Source organism: Perognathus longimembris, chromosome 7 (assembly GCF_023159225.1).
Source record: "Perognathus longimembris pacificus isolate PPM17 chromosome 7, ASM2315922v1, whole genome shotgun sequence".
NCBI lineage: Eukaryota > Metazoa > Chordata > Mammalia > Rodentia > Heteromyidae > Perognathus > Perognathus longimembris.
Genome location: NC_063167.1, coordinates 78,616,571 through 78,637,304, shown reverse-complemented (window position 1 = coordinate 78,637,304; position 20,734 = coordinate 78,616,571). Strand labels below are relative to the sequence as shown.

Below are 20,734 nucleotides of genomic sequence, written 5' to 3'. Positions count from 1 at the left end.
CCAGTCCTTTTAAAGTACTAGAAGGTAAAGATTCAAAGTTTAATCATGTTAACTGGGATAGAATATTAGTTTCAGATTGAATTTATGAGACACCAAGATCATAGATTTTATTTGATATACATTCTCTTTGTAATGTAATGCTGTCTCTTCAATGATCAAATATGTATCATATTTTTATTACACAGAAATTCTCTGAAATCTTATTTTGGTATCCTGGATTCTAGGGAAGGTTACTATTCACAATTAACACCTTATTTGATGATAAATCTTCCAATAAGAATACAGCATGGAAACTCACATTGTTCATGGAGTGTTTCCCTCACTGTCAACCAGTTCTCCAGATATCAACTAGGTGTGGAATAATTTACTTAAGTTCTGACACTATTTATCTAGACTTAGTGCCAAATCCCATAAGTTAAAAGGAATTGATTCTATGTCAGATTCTTGTCACAAATCCTGAGCTACTCTCACTTCTAACAACTTTTTCTACACAGGGAGTTACCATGACCTCACACTCATGTTTGAGGACATCCTAGAAGAGTATGGGTCAATACAATGCTTACAGTTTCTCATTTGTTCTAAAGGATATAACTCAGAAACAACCAAATAGAAGATATGTAAGGAAAGAATTCAGAGGAGGGGGTGGCACCAAGATCTTATGCTCTCTAGGTGGTAGCAGCCTCCAACATTTTGCTATATTCGTGGACTTGCATGCTTTCCTTGTCCAAGAACATCTACAGAATTTACTACATAACCTGTTCCCATCTCCTAGAGGCCAAAGTGAGGACTAAGAGTTCCTATCCTTTAGTAATTTGATCTGTATGGAGATTATCTCTATCCTAAAGCTACCTAGAAGCCACCTCTTAGCACCACAGCAGCATAAACTCAGGTATGGTGGAAAGAACATTGTTACGAGTGACAAAAGATCTTAAAAGTTTCAAGGTTTTAGAAACTGTACGCCAGTAACTGGGACAAAGACGCAATGAACCTCTTTCCATTCCCAAGCTACTTGTCACAGTTCATCCTGTGTTGCTGTCACCAAATACTTGAGGCTGAACTTAACAGAATAGAGCATCCAAGCCATAACATTTATTCAAGGGACATATTAAAGAGAGACTTATACAGCTATATCCTTTAGAGCAAGATATAATTATATAGATATACAAGTCAAGAAGCTCTATGTAGAAAATTAAAAACAGAACGACAGCTGTTTAGGAAATTTAGGAAGGAAGAAAGGAAGAGAGAAAGAAAAAGAAGGAAGGAAGGAAGCAAGCAAGCAAGAAAGGTTACCAGATTAGTCCATCAGCCTGCAAAAATGTTGGTCCTTTATTCCTTCAACTGCAGCTATACATGGTTAGGGAGTTATTGGAGTGCCTTGTGTTCCCTATGGTTAGGGCATAAAACAGCACAACGGTATTTGTGTTATGTGTGGCCTTACAAGTGGCTGGGGTTGGATTCCATTTTGACAGCTCGAGGTGTTGTGAAGGGTCATTTGACTCTGAATTCTCATAAATGGGGGAGAATCATATTCATTTACACACTGGGAATACTCAGCATTTGGGGTTTTCATAATTTAGGGGCTTTTCTTTGATACTTTCCTCTTCCTAACTCTGCTTTCAGGTGTTAGGGAGTATCTGGACTAAACGCATTTGGAGGCATGGAAAGAAAATCCATTTATTATACAATCCAATGCTGTACCTTCTAAAGGAAAGCAAATTTCTTTATTTCATAGGCATTTCCAATAATAAGTATCAAAATGGAAAGGATTTTCTATTAACTGTCACTGGGTGGGAAAATTGTATTAACAGAAAATTCCATTCTTGGAGGCATTTCTGTTAACCTAGATTTTCACTTTAATTTGTCAGTATTTATCTGTGTACCATCAAAGGGATGGAAAATTGTGTTAGTTATAAATAAATGAGAGCAGCTGAAAAGTTGAGAAAATTCTCTCCTCACTCCTCCATTAATTTCCATAAACTAATTTCATGTCAGAATAAAATCTTGTTTGGCTATCTCATGGGATAATAAAAATATTAATTAGTTAGAATGGTATATAACTCATCAAAAGCATCACTTATTGAATTTTTTTCCTAAACAAAGATTAAAAAAATCATCAGAGACTTTCTGTTTGTTAACACTTATAATTGCTGGAGCTATAAATTTGAATGTAAGATTTCTTCACCTAGCTATGCTGTTACAATGGATACTCATCTCCTTCTCTTGCCATCAGCAGCTACAAAACGAGACATTATATATGAATCCATGCTTTGAAGCACTGGAGAACAGTCAGCACAACAACGGAACCTTCAGGACAGGGAAAGCAAGAGATGAACCTCACAATTTTCCATCTCTGCAATTCTTGATCCTAGCATAGAGAACTTGAGTCTAAACAAGAACATAGTGGTTTCACTAAACTGAGGCAACCAAGAGCAAAGTCTGGGCCAGCTGATGAAGAGATGTCTGTTAACTGTAGCATGAGACATTGCAGGCTCACAACTGGGCAGCATGTGGATCAGAAGCCACCTTGGGATCATGTGAGTGTGAAATAGAGCCATGTGTGCATGTGAACATGTATGCATGTGCATGTGCAAATCTTGGGAAAGTTGTTCTAAAAAACATGAAACTCTGTCCTTACCACAGTAGAGACTCCCTTAAAACCTTGTTAATACCTATAAATCCAATAAACGTACTGAGACACAGAAAATCTGCATTTTAGAAGTAGAATTTCTTTACCAAGGCCTTCAATCATCCAACAAGACCTTCAGAGGAAAGAGTTTGATGATTGGTCCTAGCAAGTTAAAGACACTTTGGGAAACTCACTAGGCTTTGCATGGACTGAATAACAAAGTGCAAAACCAGGCTTCCTCCATTTCATGGTGATCAAACAGCAGTAGACATGTCTGCTCACGCAAAAAGCTAGATTTCACAAGAGGACAGAATTGAGTCTCTACTTACTGAACATAATTTATTATTTAATTTTCAAAGGTGTGTTAGATGCATAAAGAAACAGGAAATTATAATTCTTACTCAAGAAGTCAAGTGGTGGATAAATGCCAGCACTAAGACAGAGTAGGTATCAGACCTAAAGGGCAGATTATAAAGGTAAATAATGCAAACTCTTGTTCTAATGGTCATAGGAATTTGGTAAGAGAAGAAGGTATGTTGCCTATTTGTTTTGTGTGTATCCATGTTGGGTGTAAGATTCAGAGCCTACTGATCTTGCTTGTCTTCTTTGAATAATGCTGGTGCTCTTCTACTTGAGCCATTCATTGCTTCACTTGTGGCCTTTTGGTGGCTAATTGGAGAAAAGAGTCATATGGGCTTTCCTGCCTGGGCTTGTTTCAAACTGCTATCGTCCAATCTCAACCACCAGAGTAGCTAAGATTACAGGTGTGAGACACCGATGTATGGCAGGTATGTCTTAAATTATGCCATCATGGACAAAATAACCAATACTAAGGCTTTATATTTCATATAGTTTCACTCAAGTAAAGGTAATGATCAAATCTGCAAGATGGATTTAAAATTCTCAGAAGGCAATTAAAACAGGTCTGGAAGGGTAAGTAAGACGTTTGTGAGTTGGGCGAGGGAAAACAGAATTGACCTGCTGATAGAAATAAGAATGTGAGTAAAGGTGCGAGGACTCAAAATTGGAGTCTTCTAAACATAGTAGTAGCTAAGAGCATGGTTTCTCATGAGTAAAACTGGGATAATAATATTAATACCCCCTCCTTTGGGCTGTGAAAGGATTAATCGACAAATCCAGAAATAGTGCTTGACGCGTGATCCGCACTCGATAATGTTAGTTATTATCTGGTAAAATTGCTTAGTATATTAGTGTATTTTGGAAGAAATATATCAGCATGGCTTCAGTATACATAAAGAACAACAACAAAGAAAAAAACTTTTAGCCTAGCAAGGGTCCAAAGCCAAATGAAATCGAAGGTATGAAAGTTCCTAGCAGTTGTGTTGGTGCTCAATCAGCTCAGGGCAAGTCAGCTTTTATGGGTTCACTCTGGAGAGACAAAGCAAGAACAGAAAATGAATCAAGTGCATTCCGTGAGGCCCACAGGAACAACAGCGGGCAGAGAGCAGTTACACTCTTTCCAGCACAATAATGTCAATTCTCCTCTATGTGAAAGGGTAATAGACAAAATCAGGGTTACTACCCAAACAGCTTAGAGTTCAAAGAGACTTAGTGGAAAATAATGACTGCAGATGAGAAATAAGGTCAACACAGACTAAAATTGCCAATTAGCTCAATATAAACCCGACAAAGTGTACCCTTGAGGCCATAAACCAAGTGCTATGTTAAGAAATATAAGTACGATCAAGAAAGTAATGATTGATAAGAGTGGAAGTATAAGTACTACTTCAGTTCCCCTAGTGGGGGAAATAGTAATGCATTCTCTGTTAGAAAAAGTATTCAGAAAATATCTTAAAATGCCACACCGATGCTAATGTTTAATTTTCAATAATTTCCAGACCAAAGAACCTTTATGAGCCACAACATGACATTCAGATATAAGTGTTTCTGCTCCAAATACAACTCTCTCTTTGTGTCTCTCTCTGTGTCTCTGTCTCTGTCTGTCTGTCTGTCTGTCTGTCTCTCTCTCGGTGTCTCTCTCTCCTTTTTCTTCTTTTATCCATCCAAGCTTGATTGAATCCTGGGACACTGAATCATTTGAAATTTGTCAAACAAGGGAGAAAATGATTCTGTGAGACATGGGCTTCCCTTAAAAAATGACTCATTCAAAATTAGAGACCATTTAGAGAAAGGCCATCCTCTTTATGTACACCCCCTATGTGCTCATTCATCAACTCTTCTCCTGGTGCTAAAAGTGAAAGTTCAACCCCAAGTCCTTAAAGACCTTTAGCCTTTAGTGAACAAACTACTCACATAAGGGAGAAGTGAATCAGTTCACTTTGTGGCTATGAAATAGCAACCTACAACCAAACTAGTTAGAATGTTTTCTGCATGTTGAGCAAAAATATCTGTTTGCTAACAATAACCGCTATCTATCCATCTAACCACTCATTCATCCATCCATCCCTCATCCATCTGTCCTCCATCCATCTCCTATCAACCCATCAATCATCTATCTATCCACTTACCTACCATCAACCACCACTAACCACTATCTATCCATCCATCCATCCATCCATCCAGCATCTCTCTACCTACCTACCTATCTACTATCTATCCATCTATCTTTATCTTGTATCTAACACATCTGGAAATATGAGATGAAATTCTAGTTTACAGATTTATCATCCTAATGAACATATACTTGGAACAGTTAAAGTGCAAAGCTTAAATCTCTGAAGGTTCTTTGATATGGCTATCTGGGGAACATCAGAGAATGGATGACTTTTGCACAGTAAGCAAACAATTTCAGTTCAAATTCAGCTTGGAAGGTTTTCTCTATCCATCAAAAAACCCAAGGCTGGTTATAAAGCCCTCTTCATGGTTGTAATACACCAAGAAAGACATTGGAAGAACACAGCACAGAAAGAAAAATGAAGCCATAATGTTTAGAGTAGAATTTACAGCCATGTCAGATTTATTCAGGGCTGCTACTCTTCCTTTGTGCTGTCCTCTGAGGCAAACAGTCACAGAAGAACCCACAGGTGCATAGGTTAAATGTGGGTCCTACAGATGGTTGTCCTAGCTGGTGGAAAGTTTAGGGGGACCTCACTGAAGGAAGTGAAAAGTTATACCTGGCCTCCAAGCTCTTCCTTCCTTTCTGCTTCCTGTCCGCCATGAAGTGAATATACTATGCACATGCTTCTACTCCCAGGATGCTCTGCTTTACCACTGGCTCCAGAGTGTTGGAGTCAAGCAATTATGGAGGAGCCCTCTGAAACTTTGAATCAAGGTATATCTCTCTCTGTTAAGTTGTTCTCTCAGCTACTTTGGGTACAGTGATAAAATTGTGGCTAACATACTAATTAAGAAAATATGGCAGGCTGGCTGTCTTGTGCAAGTACAAGATGGCAATCTAGGTAAACAGGATTTAAGAAGTGGATTATAAACATCATTCTTGCATTCCTCTACCTCTTACCCCTTCTCCTTTTTCTCTCCTTCTCTTTGATCTTTATTTCCCCCTCAAAGCTAGTACTCTACCACTTGAGCCACAGGCTCCACTTCTGGCTTTATGGTGACTCATTGCAAATGAGTCTTATGGACTTTCCCATTAAGATTGGCTTCAAACTGCGATTCTCAGATTTCAGCCTCCTCCTAAATAGCTAGGATTATAGGTGTGAGCTACCAACAGTAGAAATGTAAGGCATATATTTTTGTTAAGAATGTAAGGTGGTGTGGCATTCCTAGAAAGCCTTTGAACACATATACACATTTATTAAAATTATGCAAAAGCAATAAATGCAGAAGTAGATAAGAATAAGGAGGGATGTGTCAGTAATTGTGTATAAGTTTGAGACAATGCAAGCAACCAAAACATTCATCATTAGGTCTCTTGTAAAATGAATAATAATATACAGTTATTGATGTATAATAATTTCTATAATATAGCAAATGAGAAAGAAAAAAGCAAGTTAAAGAAAATAAATATAATCCCATGTATTTATAAAAAGTATTGGGAAGTGACTTCCTGGAAGACTGTATTTCTTGTTTTTATTTATAATGCATCCTAGGCTGGCTTTGAACATGAGATTACAGGCATGCACCATGTCCAGTAATAATATGCATCTCCATATATACAATGAGTTATCTTAAGTCACAAGACTGGATGTAGACATCATTCCTTTGTCTATTTTGAGGTAAGTATGTATTCCATCAGAAATAAAAACAGTCAAAAGTAATGAACAGCTCTGTTAGTTTATTTCCTTTTTACTTTACTACTTTTTTAGGACTTATTTTTACTTTATTACTACATAGGGTTTCTGCAGCTATCCATTGACATGCAGAAGTTAAAGTTTCAGTGAAACGGTTCACCCTAACGTTATGGAAATTTAACTGGCACTCTGAAATGGAGCATGGGGTTTGAAGTCAGATGCTCACAAAACATCAGCTTACTTTTCAGGATGGTCAACACTCCAGAGTCTTTTGGAAATTAAACATAAAGGTTAGGTTCTATTGCTGAATTGTTGTTTTGTTATCAGTTGCTGGGTATCTCTGGATCCTATAATGAATGATGTGTAGTTCCACCACCGCAAGCCATGACTGTTGTTCATGTTGTACAACATCCAGCCATGAGTAATAATAGAAAGAGACTTAGCAATTTAAGCAAGCATTTCTCCGAGACGTCTTAGACTGGCTTGGGCCTGACATGGTGTCATCCTTTAGAATGGGTATGGGGTAGGCCCAGTTGCTTTGCTTCCACAGCATTACTCTCCTTTACTATAGAATGAGGATAATTGCTGCCTTGGAGGATGATAAATAATATGGCATCTGGAAAGGGATTGGTAGGGCCCCAAGTCCACAGTAAGCTCTCCATGAATGACAGCCAATCTAACCTCATAAAGAACACAATGCGTGTCCAGCATGTAGAGGAGATCTGTGCATGTTGATTGGATGGCTTTAATGAAAAATGAAACTCTAGAAACTGTCCTCAAGCAAGAAATGTGGTTTCCAGTTATAGCTGTGTGCTTCCTTTTTTATTTTATTTTCAGTTTTGTTTTTTAGCATGACTTTAATACTATCAACTGTACCTGTGCTGTTGTTGAAGGTGTGAGGATGGCATGACCCAGCTATTCAGGACACTCTTGCTTTTATTGCTTCTTAAATCACAGTGGATGGGTAGCTATTTATTTGAAGTATTTATAGAGCCAGGCTTGGTTGTAGATAACCTATCAGTCTTTCAGGTCAACTGACTCAAGACAATTATAAATAGATGATAGAGCAGGGGATTAAAAGTACAAAGTTGATATATTCTACATGAGACTGTTCTTCTTTACATACACCCAGAGACATGAATAAACAGTCTCCCTTTTGCTTAGACTTCTTTTCCTTTTTCCATTCTTCTAGCTTTATAAAGATGGGCGTATAGACAAATATATCATAATATATCAAGGTAATGTGAAATAATCTTCCTTTTATGGGCAGTACTGAGGCCTGTGGCATTACTGGGGACATATATATTTTAGGGGAAGAATGCCCAGAGCTAGCTGATTGCTACCGTGACAGATTCAAGCATATCTTAAGAGTCAGTTTTTCAAGAAAAGCTAGAAATCAGGAGTCTGGTATGAAAATTATCTAATTTCAAGATGAGCACAACTATTTCAAATAACTTATGGATGAATAAAACCTATTTACCTGCTCTGTGTGGTCCAGTGGTTTGTGTGATCTAGAGCTGGCTTCTCTGAAGTACTCAGCTGTCATTGGCTGAGATTAGGAGAATATCTAAGTTGGGATCAGAGAGACTCTGTTTCTGAGCTCAGTAAGCGTGGTGGAAAGTTAGCTATAGAGGCTAGGAGGAGAAATAAGGTATAGGTCTGAGCATGAGATGGGCAGTGTATGTGCGCATGTGTGTATGTATGTATGTTTAAGTTAACAGCATGTGAGACAAACAAGAGACTCATGCAGGGCATTTAAGAGTTCAACAAAACATACAGACATACATAAAGCATACACAAAACAACAAGACTCACATAAGAAGAGCAAACATAGTTCCAAATATGGAAATAAACCTGTGAATTAGGGAAGGAACTAGAGCAAACTATGTGTGGCTCTGGGTAGAGTTCAATATGAGCAAGAGCTAAGGCAAGTCAGTTAATCAAGAGTGCAGAATATCTTGAGATTGCTGAGCTATCTTTTTTTTTTGCTAGTACTGGGCCTTAGACTCAGGGCCTGAACACTGTCCCTGGCTTCTTTTTGCTCAAGGCTAGCACTCTGCCACTTGAGCCACAGTGCTACTTCTGGCCATTTTCTGTATATGTGGTGCTGGGGAATTGAACCCAGGGTCTCATGTATAAGAGGCAAGCACTCTTGTTACTAGGCCATATTCCCAGCCTGAGCTATCTTTTTAGCAAGAGAAGAGGCCATTCACATTCTGAATGCTCAGAACCCTGTGTACTGTCCATTTGCAGTGATGGTGAAATCCTGGGGTCTTGAGCCTGAAGGAATAATCTGGGTTGTTCTTAAGGAAGAGGTTTTCTTGCCCCTCCCCCCGCCCCAAGAATGATTCCAAAGACCTCAGCCCTTTGAAAAATATGAGTTGTTCTAATCATGTTCGAGCTGATTGCATCCTCGCATGTAAGCATCCCTTAAACCTACTTGCGATGTCTAATGAACACTGAGATGGGACTGCCAGGCCCCTCTTTGCTAGAGGAATGGGTGAACATCACAAGCCTTCTTGTGATGTTAACTTATTTCAAAGAAGAAAGAGTGAGGAAAGAGTGAGTCAACCCAGCAAGGAAATCTGACTGTTAGCATCATGAGGGCTGGGGAGATGGTAGGGCATAGTGACTCTCATAGGGGAATTTAGATTGGAGCTGGCTTAGCTCCCAATGAGGGCATGCATTAATTCCATTGAAGATAATGTTTTTTTTTAATTTTAATGTAAGTCCTTCAAATGATTTCCGCAAATATTTTGAATGGAGCTAGGAGAGCCACCGAAGTCTTCCAGTGACCATTGGCATATTCGAACCCTAATATTTTGCTGAGTGGCAAGGTGGCAGACAGGGTGTCTTGTAAGAAATTGTACTTGTGTGGAGTGAAGGTGAGGGAAAAAGCAGCAAGGTCAGAAAGGCTAAGGTGGACAGTGGAATAGAATTTTCTTGATTCATCAATGAGGCATCTTCTACAGATAGGAATACTTGGGCTGGGCACTAAGGGTTCATGGCTATAACCCTAGCTACTTAGAAGGCTAATATCTGAGGTTCAGGGTTTGGAGCCAGCCTGTACATGGAAGTTCGTGAGACTCTTATCTACAATTAACCACCAAAAAGCCAGAAGTGGAGTTGTGGCTCAAGTGGTAGACCACTAGCCTTGAGTAAAAAAAAAAAAAAAAAAGAAAAGAAAGAAAGCCCAAGCTTTGAGTTCAAATTTCAGAACTGGCACAAACTAACAAACAAGCAAACAGAAATAAATGCTTGGATATACTCACAAGACAAAATGAGACTCTAAAGTCCTAAATAATGATAAGAAACTCCAACTCATGTTCCTCACTTGACCTTCTCCCTTCTTGACTGACACTCAGCATGAACTTGTGGTGTTTTGTCTGTAAGCTGAGACATGGAATACCTGTGTTTCTACGAGCAGTGAAGTGCAGTTGCTGTGGGTCCTTATTTAAAGACCTATAATCCGTGGGGAGTGGTATATACTTGCAGGCTAAGGCAGGAAGATTTTGAGTTCCAAGCCAGCCTGGGCTACATAGTGAGCTTGAGAGCAACTTGAACTACTTAATGAGTCTCTTGTCTCACAAAATAAATATAAAAAATAAAGAGACCCACAAATAGATACATATCTGCATGCACCTACTTACGTGTATGATAAAGTACACGCATAAAGAAAAACAGCAATACATGGAAGAGAAGTAAGTGCATGTTCGTCATAGAATCTGCTGTTTCAACTGCTAGGTCTCATTACCTCACTGAGAGCTTTTTTTTTAATAAGAATTTCCCAGATCACAGAAGGAGAGAAAGGGTGGGGTAAGTGGAACAATTCTTTCTTGTCCCGCTTTTAGAACGATTCACGAAATTAAGTGGCTTGTTAAAAGGTGCATATAAGAAACACATGCCAGCTTTGTAAGAAAAACATAGTATAAGAAGCACATTAATTTTTTTCTCTTTGTGAACCTTTTCTAAAAGAGAGGTGATTTATAAAAGAAAAAAAACAAAGACTAATGCACTGTGAGGAAATTATATTATAAAATTTCACCCTCATGTAGAGGATTCCTTTGGCAGACACTTGCAGACCCGTGCTTTTCATTGTAAGTGGCTTATATCAGCACTGACATCTTCCAGATGTTAGTAGCTTTGATTTTTTTCCCCTGTGTTGCAAACGAGTTGGCATGGAAACAAGTCTTTGCTGGCAATATGACATATGATTCAAGGCAAAAGCATTTTAACACAGATGAATAGTTCAGGAATCTGCCTTTAACAAAAGTCATTTCCAGAGATGTTTTGAATCTGTTGGTGTTTTGTGACAACTTTTGCAACAAAGATGGGGGAAAAAAAATCAAAGCAGTCCATGTTATGCAATGTAACTATTGCTAAAATGTGATTTGGCCCTTAAATGGAATAAAACCTTTGCGTTCTGAAATGGACTTTAGGTATAAGGAACCTAAACAACAATAACAACAAACAACAACAAAAAATCCTTGCTCCGTGGAAATTACTTACTTGTTTTAAGGCATAAGTCCTCAAAAACAAACCCAGTAAAGACTGACAGTCTGTTATTTAGACTAAGAGCGAGTGCTATAATTATTTCAGATGGTTGAGATTTTTTTCTTTCCCTTAAGCGGAATTTGGAGAAATGAAGAGTAAACAGATTCTTTTCATTTTGCTTTGCCAACTACCATTGTTCACCCACCGCACAGAATGTCTGCCAGAAAGACTAGTAGCACAGAATGTTCTAGATAGTATGATTTTTTTTCCCTGCTTGCCCCAGATATGAGAGAATTCAAGTGTTTGTCCATTTGTGAATATAGCAGGAACAGCATTTCCTCCCTTCACTGTTTCAGGAAAGAGGGTCTGCATGGCTAGTTTAAGAACGTGGGCTGTGAGTAGAAATGGCCACTGATACTGCAGGCCTAGGCCCAGAGAGCGGCTTTCCATTCTGGCAAAGCCACAAAGCATGAAGTCCCTATCATCATGGATCCGTGTGATCATACTGCATAAAATCTTTAAAGCCAACCTGTGAGAGAACTTGGAACTAAGTGTGAGAAATAAGCTTCTTGTGTATTTGTTAAGATTGTGGTTAAGATTTTGAAATGATAGCATACTTCAGAAAATGTGAGCTGCCATTCCAGTGTACCACCTGAACACAAATTTGTGTGCTGGAAAATTAAAGCCTGAAATGTGGAGGGTAAATGTTTGGGAGGTATCTAGGGTTAGATGAGGACATGAATGTGGGATTTGTATGTTTATGAAAATAGGATCAGAAACTCCAGCTACTGCCCTTGCTCTCTTTGCCTTGTAATAACTCCTATCCTGTTAGCACCCAGAAGCTCTTCATCAAATACCAAGCACATTCTAGCTCCATGCTCTTGAACTTGCTGGCCTTTAGAACCATGAACCCAAGGATCTTCTTTTCTTAATAAGTGTCTGACCTCAGTTGTTTTGTTAGAGTAATAGAAAAAAGACTAAGATGCATGATTCATGTTAGAAATAATCTAACTCAATTCCTCACTATGTAGACACAGAATGTAAAGCTTGGGGAAGTGAGTGACTTGGCCAGTTGCCATACAGTGTGTGTGTGTGTGTGTGTGTGAGTGTGTGTGTGTGTGTGTATCAACCATGACTGTATTTCTGCTTGTGTGAAGAAACATTTCCCTATGAAATTATGAGGGACTCTGGTTTGATCATGTCCCCCTAATCGCATTTCCAAATCAATTCTTGTTCTTATATCAAAGGATATCATATCACATCTCTACCAGCTCCAGTACGCTAAAGAGTCTGGGTAAGAAGGCTTGCCTTACACAATAAGTTTTGCAGAAGGTAGTAGTGATTTCTCGGATGACTCAACTTAAAATAGAAATATAAACAAATACATATAAAATTGAGAAACACTGAAGTGAAATTAGTATTGTTCACTTTGAGGGGAATGTAGAGGCACAGCTGAGAGTGGCAGTTCAGAAGTTAGACTTCTGAGTTTCTTGCTCTTGTTACTGTTGCTTGAGAGTTCCATAGTTCTATCTTCAACATGCTGATGGTGACTGCATCTTCATCACCAGCTTCTCTATCACCTTTTCCTGAGCTCAGATGAACATTTTCAGCTGGCTCTTCCACAAAGACATCAAAATGAGCATGGTGAAAGCCAAGCCTTAATCTATCCAGCCCTGACTGCTCCTTTTCCCCTGTGTCTTACTTTCATTAATGGTGTCAGCCATCCCAGATTCCTCTAGTTCCTATGACTTCCTCATCTAGCTATGGGATTGTGGTCCTCCTCATGCTCCTACCTAGGTCAGGTTTGAGTTCTTTCTCAGTTGCCTCTCCATCTGATCCTCTTACAAATTATTTGGCAAAAGTATTTTGGTATACCATAAATCTTCTGATTCCCATCCTCTGAATAGAAAAGATTATTGGTTCCTTAATGCCTATAGTTGGGGTATAAGTTCCTTAGCACAGCATACTCAACACAGCACTTCAACCTCTCCATGGTTGACTTCTTTAGCTTCAATTCTGGAAAATCAAATGAACATCCCATTGATTAATATATATGTGCTTATATATACATACTACATATACATATATATACATACTACTTCAGTAAAATGAAAAAATATGGAAATATAGAGATAGAGATAAGATAGAGAAGAAGAGGTATAGATAGAGAAGAAGAAAAGAAGAGGAAAAGGAATAGGTAGAGGAGAGGAATGAGAAGATAAAGATAGATAATGTTGCAGTTGTCTTAAATAACAACTTATCACTATCCTTTACATTTTTGACATTTTGGGCTGTACTCACACATCTCTTTCATAGAGTCATTTCTAGATAGATGTTTTCTACTCATCCTTTATGATAATTCTTGAAAGTTTCCTCCTTAACAGAGTGGGATTAAAAGGCAAAGGAGGGGCTGGGGATATGGCCTAGTGGCAAGAGTGCCTGCCTCATAAACGTGAGGCCCTGGGTTCGATTCCCCAGCACCACATATACTGAAAATGGCCAGAAGTGGCGCTGTGGCTCAAGTGGCAGAGTGCTAGCCTTGAGCAAAAAGAAGCCAGGGACAGTGCTCAGGCCCCTGAGTCTAAGCCCCAGGACTGGCCAAAAAAAAAAAAAAAAAAAAAAAAAAAAAAAGCAAAGGAGGTCTGATATTGCCCCATATCAGAAATGTACTTATTATATATGACTTATGAAATGGTAACCCCTCTGTGCAATGTAATTAGAACAATAAAATTGTAATAAAGTTTCTGCCCTGATGGTACTATTGTACTTATAAATTAATATGTTGAATGGCAGTCCCTTTGTACAACTACTTAAAGATAATTATTCTTCCTTACACAGCTCTTTTTCAACCTCTATAAACAGAGTAAGTACTCTTTCTTATGTTCTTCTCTTATGTCTATCACAGCTATATAATTTACATTTATGCTTTAATTTCTTAGTCACATCTCTTCAATTCCCAGATTATAGATTTCCAGGCAAGAGGAGTCAACTGAAATTTCTCTTTGCATTCCAAGGACTTTGGTTAGCACTTGCTACATAACTGAATTGAAAGATGACTGAGCTACAATCACAATGGTTATGCTTCCCTTTTTTTTCTTTTTTTCTTTCTTTTGTTTTTGTTTTTGGGTTGTCATGGGGCTTGAACTCTGGGCCTGGGCACTGTCCTGAGATCTTCATCTTAAGGCTAGCACTCTACCACTTGAGCCACAGCACAACTTCTTCTTTTTTTGGGGGGGGGGTTGTAACCACAAGTATTTATTGATGGGTCAAGAATACAATAAGGCACAACTGTGGATTGAGACATTTTGCACTACAGCCAAAGGGGAGGAAAGCCATAATTTGGGAAAACTTTAAATAGGCAAACCAGTCTCTGAAGTACCTTACTAAAAGATCAAACAGACAATGCTTCCCTTTTATACGATTTCAATGTAACATCACTTGATTAGCGTCAGACTGATACTTCATAAACAATTCTTCGTTCACTTCTGCTGGAGCCATACAGCCTGGCCACTCATCTAGTGCCCACCTTTCCCTTTGCAGTGGATTTTTTTTTAAACCAACTCCCTTTCCAAAGAACTGCTTACTTATCTTGGATAGCTTTCCAAAGCAAGGACACAAGCAAGCAAGCAAGAAAGCAGTAAATCAGAGAACGTTAGGCAAGGACAGATATATGAATAAATAATCATACATACAGGACAGCAATCAGCTGATCCAATCAAGTCTCCACTAAGCTGACTCTGGCAGTAAAAGAACAGTTGCTCTGGCCCCCTCGAATGCCACCTTGGGTTGTGCCACAGGTGCCAGACCCCTTGCTTCTGAGGGATTTGCAGTGGTCCACGCTAGGAGCAAGGAAGCGAACATAACCAGGCAGCTAATGACTGAAGACATCCAATGCTCTGGACGTGTAGTAGGAGCTGACAATGCCTTCCAGCACTGACATTTGCCCATGTGTAAAATTCCTAAAACACTTTTCATGCAAGACTTGAAGACACCATGTTCAATTCTTTTGGACTGGGATAAGTTAGGCACTTCGTAGCACAAGTCTTTCTGCTTGGGTATATCAAGTGGAAACGAATTCAGAGCATGCAACGCTGAGGCACAACCTTCACCGCAGAGTGGCTTCCCAGGGTACCCAGTGTTGTTTTTTTTTAAAGTCATAAGATGGTTCCCAAGCATACTGTCAGAGCAGCCACGGTGGTAATGACAATGTCCCAAAGCTAAGCAAACTCGCAGGCATGACCATTTTCTCAAGAGTCAACAATGCCCTCACAAGAGGAACACTGCGGGTATATATGGTTGAGAAGCAGAGGCCAGGGGTACACTGACCAGGGCAAGTCACCTAGGACACAGCTCTGCTCTTCCCGCCAATGCCCCCTTTCAAGGACATCTCCACTCAGAAGCCTTTTGATGACCCAACAGGACAAGGGACTGAGAAAGGCTCACATTCTTCCAAGGGAAGTGTTGGTTACTGAAAGCTCCTGGGAAGGCAATGTCCAGAGAACCATTCACCATTAAATGAAGGTAGATTAAAAAACTGCCAGACCACTGAACCATCCTGCCAAGTCAGAGAGAGATTGAACAGGCATAGCTTGTAGTACCAAGGAATAGGAGGCTCAATAAAAAGCAGAGAAAGCTGAAAGGACTACTGGATGGAAGGACAGGAAAGCAAGAAGCAAAGGACGCATACAAGGACACAGGGCACGGCGGAGCCTCACTGGAGGGGGTGCGGCAGGGCGGGTCTACGTCCAGTGAGAGCTTTGCTGGCTGGTTCTTGGCATGAGTCCCTTTTGCACTGTCTCACACTGGCTTGGTGTGGAGCAGCAGCCGCAGAGAGAGGAAGATGGTGTTTCTAAGTGGAGAACCGGTGCATGGATACCAAACAGAAAAAGATTGGGCGGGGCAGGGGTACAATTCCGTAATGCCCTGTTTATATACCAAAGGCAAGTTTGTGTGGACAGTACAGATCTGGGGTTGTCATGCAACGGTAGTAGTTCTCTGGGAGGAGGGGGATGATGGGTGGACATGGGGCTGGCGGGCAGGAGATGCCTACGTTCCAGTTCTTAAATACTAGAAAGCAAGAACAGCTTGGTCTCTGTCCTTCAGTGAAGAAATCGGATGCTCATTTTCTGTTCCACATCCACCTTCTCCAAAACCTTAACAAATTCTGTGAAAGATATGGCACTGTCCCCGTCCTGATCCGCCGCCTGGATGGTCCTGTCTGCGATGCTGCCCAGCTGCTCATCTGAGATATTCACTCCAACCATCATGCGCAGCACCTGTAACAGCTCATCACGGGAGATCTTGTCATCTTTATCCAAATCATATAGTTGAAAAGCAAAGTGTAGTTTGTTGCTTCGGCTGTTAAGGGGTTCTGGTCCGTTGACGTCTTTGCTCTTTTCATTATCCTCAATGGGTCGGAAATGAGCCAAAGTCCTCATGAATCCCCGGAAGTTTACCTGGTCCTCTCCCTCTGAAAAGAAGGCATTGATGATCCTGTCCCCCAGTGGATTGATGGCAAGTTCTGGAATCCTCTGGAAATCTTCCCGGCTGAGAGTCCCGTTCTCCCCTTTGTCCAGGCTGGTGAACCGGCTGTAGAGGCGTGTGATCTGACTGTGGGAAAAGCCCGTCTCCTTCTTGATCTCCTCCAGCTCTTCGTCCCCCCGCAGTAACGTGGAGGCCCGAGACCCCATTGCCGCGCCAGGAGCTCCTCGGGGAGCGCAGGCGCCAGCAGCGACAGCGAGGGGCGGGAGAGAAGGAGGGAGGGAGCACAGCACAACTTCTTATGCTTCCCTTTTCTGTATTGTAATATAATCTGAGTCCATTAGATAAATGCATCCCAGATGCAAAATACTGTTTTCTAGTTTCATCTATATATACATACATTTATTTATATAGGTATATATGCATACATAGATATGTATATATATGTACAGAGATATCTGTATAGATATATCTGCATATGTGTCTGTATATATGCATGTATATATGTGTATATATATGTAAATGCACACTTCTTTTAAGGAGCTGAGGCAGTAGCTCTCTACATTAGGTGAGTTACTTATTAGAAAAGATTTAGCAAATGCATAGTAAGGGCTCAAAAATTTTTGGCCATTGACAACATGTTTCTTTTTTCATACAAATAAAGATCAGACAAGTTAACTAGCTCTCTGAAGGTCACATAGCCACCTAGCTAGCTGGATAAGAACAGAAAGCCTTGCACTTGTCACTTCATTGCCTCCCTTTTTGGGTTGAGGCAGACTGGCTCCATGCTTTAAGCCACAGTGAGTTCTTCTAACTGTAGCCTGACCGGTGTCAAATGAATGGCATGCACTTTACTTATTGCTGCCTTCCTTTTATGCTATGTAAAATAAAACTGTGCTTCCTTTTTTATTTAGGTGTTTCATTCACCTAGTATAGCAGTGAGAAAAAGTCTGCAGTCAGGTGCAGGGAATGAAGAGAAGACTTTGATGTCTGATGGTAAACGTTGGTTTCCTTGTCTGAACATTGATGGTGATGCTCACAGCAAGTCTGTTGTGAGAGAATCCAGGAAACAGTGGCTCCTACCTGTAATCTTGGTTACTCAGAAGGCTGAGATCTAAGGATCACAGTTCAAAGGAAACCCAAACAGTAAGTAACCCAGCCTTAAGGGACAAAGCTTAAGGGGCAATGCCCATGCCTTCAGTTCCAGCCCCAGGACTGATTAAAAAAGAAGAAAAAGAAAAGACAGTTGTGATTATCAGACAAATGTAGCGGTGAGTGTGTGGGCAGGCATGCTGTAACTACAGCCGTGGTCATCCTGATTGTCAGAGGCACCAAGGAGTCTGCTGCAGCTCTGAACTGCAGGTTCACTCACTGGGAAAAGAGCTTTCCTCGTGCCTGAAGGCCACAACTCAGTGAGCTACTGCTTAGCCAGTTTATTTATGAAAGTTCTTTTTTTTCCCAGTTAGTGGTTTGGATTTCAGCCTTGGGGCAATGACAGCATTACTTCTCAGTGTTAATTTTAGAGCAGTGCAGCCAACTGGAGGAATATGCAGCCCAGGCTACCAGCCACCCAGTGATGCTTCCTGCCATCGCCTGTGAGCTAGCTCAGCACCAAAGGATGCACTGGAGACACAGCGCCAGGGGCCAATCTTCTAGCTCTGTGCTGGAGAGAGATGTTTCCTTGTGGCAGTAGGGGATACTATCGTGAGTGATTGGGATCCACACTGATAAGCCAAGGCAGAAAATGATTTCTTATTAGCAGTCATTGTAACATTAATAATAACAATAGCTATGAAGTAACAAAACAGTCTCTGTCTTTGAAATATAGGAGAGAAGTAATTGGCCCAGAAAGACATTATCAGCTGGAATGTTCCATATATGCTTGATTTACCATCTTCAAGCAGTTCAAACAGCTTTCCTCAATAAACTTAAATGCCTCAAATGTCCTGCTCCAGTGCTGAAGCATCTTTTATATACTTATTTCCCTAGTTTGGAACATTCTTGTTGCAGAAATAAAGAAATCAGAACAAAGCCAATTTATTTTTACTGATATTTGAAGGTAATTTTACCCTTAATGAATGCATCTGTTTGGATGATAAATTGTCCATTAGACAATGCTTAAGTGTTTTTTATGCTCTCTGTTTTGATTATGGAGCTTTTAATGTAGTGTTGTTTCCACTCTTTGAATTTTCTCTGCAATTCAGTCATTTGCCAAAGAGAATAGATTGTAGAAAATGCCAAGCTGATTTGCCTTCCCCAAGTATTTTAATTTATTGAATAAATGACCTAATAGATGGCATCAAGATGCAGTTTTTTTTTCTTTTTGCTTTGTGTGGACCTTATTGAGAGGTAATCAGTTTTGTAATGCTAATTAGATGCTAGCATCAGTACTCTGAGCACACATAAAGATAATGGCCCCCACCCATAACACACATAATAACTAAGACTTCAACTCTGTTTCTGATACCCAATACCATCAAAGGAATTTCTAAATTTGCTCTGCTTTTCAAAGGGGGTGTGTGTGATGTGGTGTTTTCTTCTTTGAGACTCATGAGGAGCCCATGTTCAGTGTAGTGTGAGAAGAAGATACATATGGGGAGGGGGAAGTAGTTGCATAACAGCTGTTTCTGTCATATAGTTAATGGGAATTATGCCTCTATATTAAAGCTTCATAAATAGAAGAAGGTGTGAGAAGATGTTAGTACACAATACAGACCACTTTGATATCATGGAGAGGTTCTAGGGGTGTGGGTGGATGAGATAAGGGTAAGGTCACATTTTCAAAATCTTCAGGCTATAAGGAATAGAACAGAATAGGAGTAGATTTTTAAATACCTAATTGAAAACATATATATATATATATATATATATATATACATCCTATCATGGTGGCAGATACATGTAATTCCTCATTTGTCTGACAGTTTGGTACAAAATCATGGAACTAAGCTAAGCATTGACAATTGTTCAATGAACCAATGAACTTTCTGGGGTTTTATCTCTGGCTTACACATTTCCCTACCAATGATGCTGTTTTCATTGTCTGTCTTCTTTTTGGTGAATCTTCTGTGGTAATCATACAACATATAATTTTATTTACTATTGAAATATCCTGTAAATCCTGAAATTGGACTTGATGGTATCAGATGGAAATATGGTTCCTTATTCTAATTTTCATAATTCACACACATATACACACATTCATTAAATCTTTGAAATCCTGTTGATCAATAACTTGTAGCATTTGCCTTCACAATTTGGTCCTAAAAGTAAAAAAAAACAGAAACAAAACAAACAAACAAGTATTTTCTTCTCAATGCCTTTGACAATGCAATGTAGCCCCATCTTTCAGGGGTTTATAGTCTTGTTAGATGGATAAATCACATGCATATAAATTGTGATGAATAAATACAGTAATATGAGACAAAATCCAAATTAATGACATGGAAAGTAAGTTAGTAGAATTTATGCATAAAATAAAGATTTGTTGGTGCATAGAGCCTCATATTTACATTCATGATCATAGGTACTCAAGAACCTGGGCAAATAATACAGTATGCTAGTTACAGGAGGAACTGGACTCAGATTGTCTCTAAGTGTTAGAGAATAAAGCTTGGGAAAGGATATATAGTTTTAAGTCCACTATTAAATCCTTGATACCTAGTACACAGCAGATGTACCTTAAATACTTGTTTAAAGGAAGAATGTATGAATGAACTGCCTGATCTGGAAAAATGTGCTATTTGCCTTGAAAACCCCACAATTGGTAAGTTTTAAATGGTATCTATTCTTGGTAGACGACAAGATAGAACAAGGTGGGGCTCAGTAGTCCCTATAATCTAGTTATAAAGAAGTCAGATGGTGGCAGGGTTTAAAGAGTGTAAGTCACTACAACTATTTTAAACTACAGATTCATGAAAACATGAGAACAAGGATGAACAAATACAACAGTGATACTCAC

At 39.5% G+C, this 20,734-nt stretch overlaps 1 protein-coding gene across 1 annotated transcript; it reads right to left on the bottom strand.

Moving 5' to 3' along the window:
• Positions 1–14,528: 14,528 nt before the first annotated feature.
• On the bottom strand, positions 14,529–17,019 carry LOC125355575 (calcineurin B homologous protein 1-like). The gene has a single exon (XM_048352012.1). It carries the CDS (start codon positions 16,980–16,982, stop codon positions 16,392–16,394), a length of 591 nt encoding a protein of 196 aa, XP_048207969.1. The 5' UTR covers positions 16,983–17,019; the 3' UTR covers positions 14,529–16,391.
• Positions 17,020–20,734: the final 3,715 nt, after the last annotated feature.

What these genes read in the sequence shown, in the direction of transcription:
- LOC125355575 (XM_048352012.1), bottom strand. Translation starts at nt 16,982, where the DNA reads ATGGGGTCTCGGGCCTCCACGTTACTGCGGGGGGACGAAGAGCTGGAG.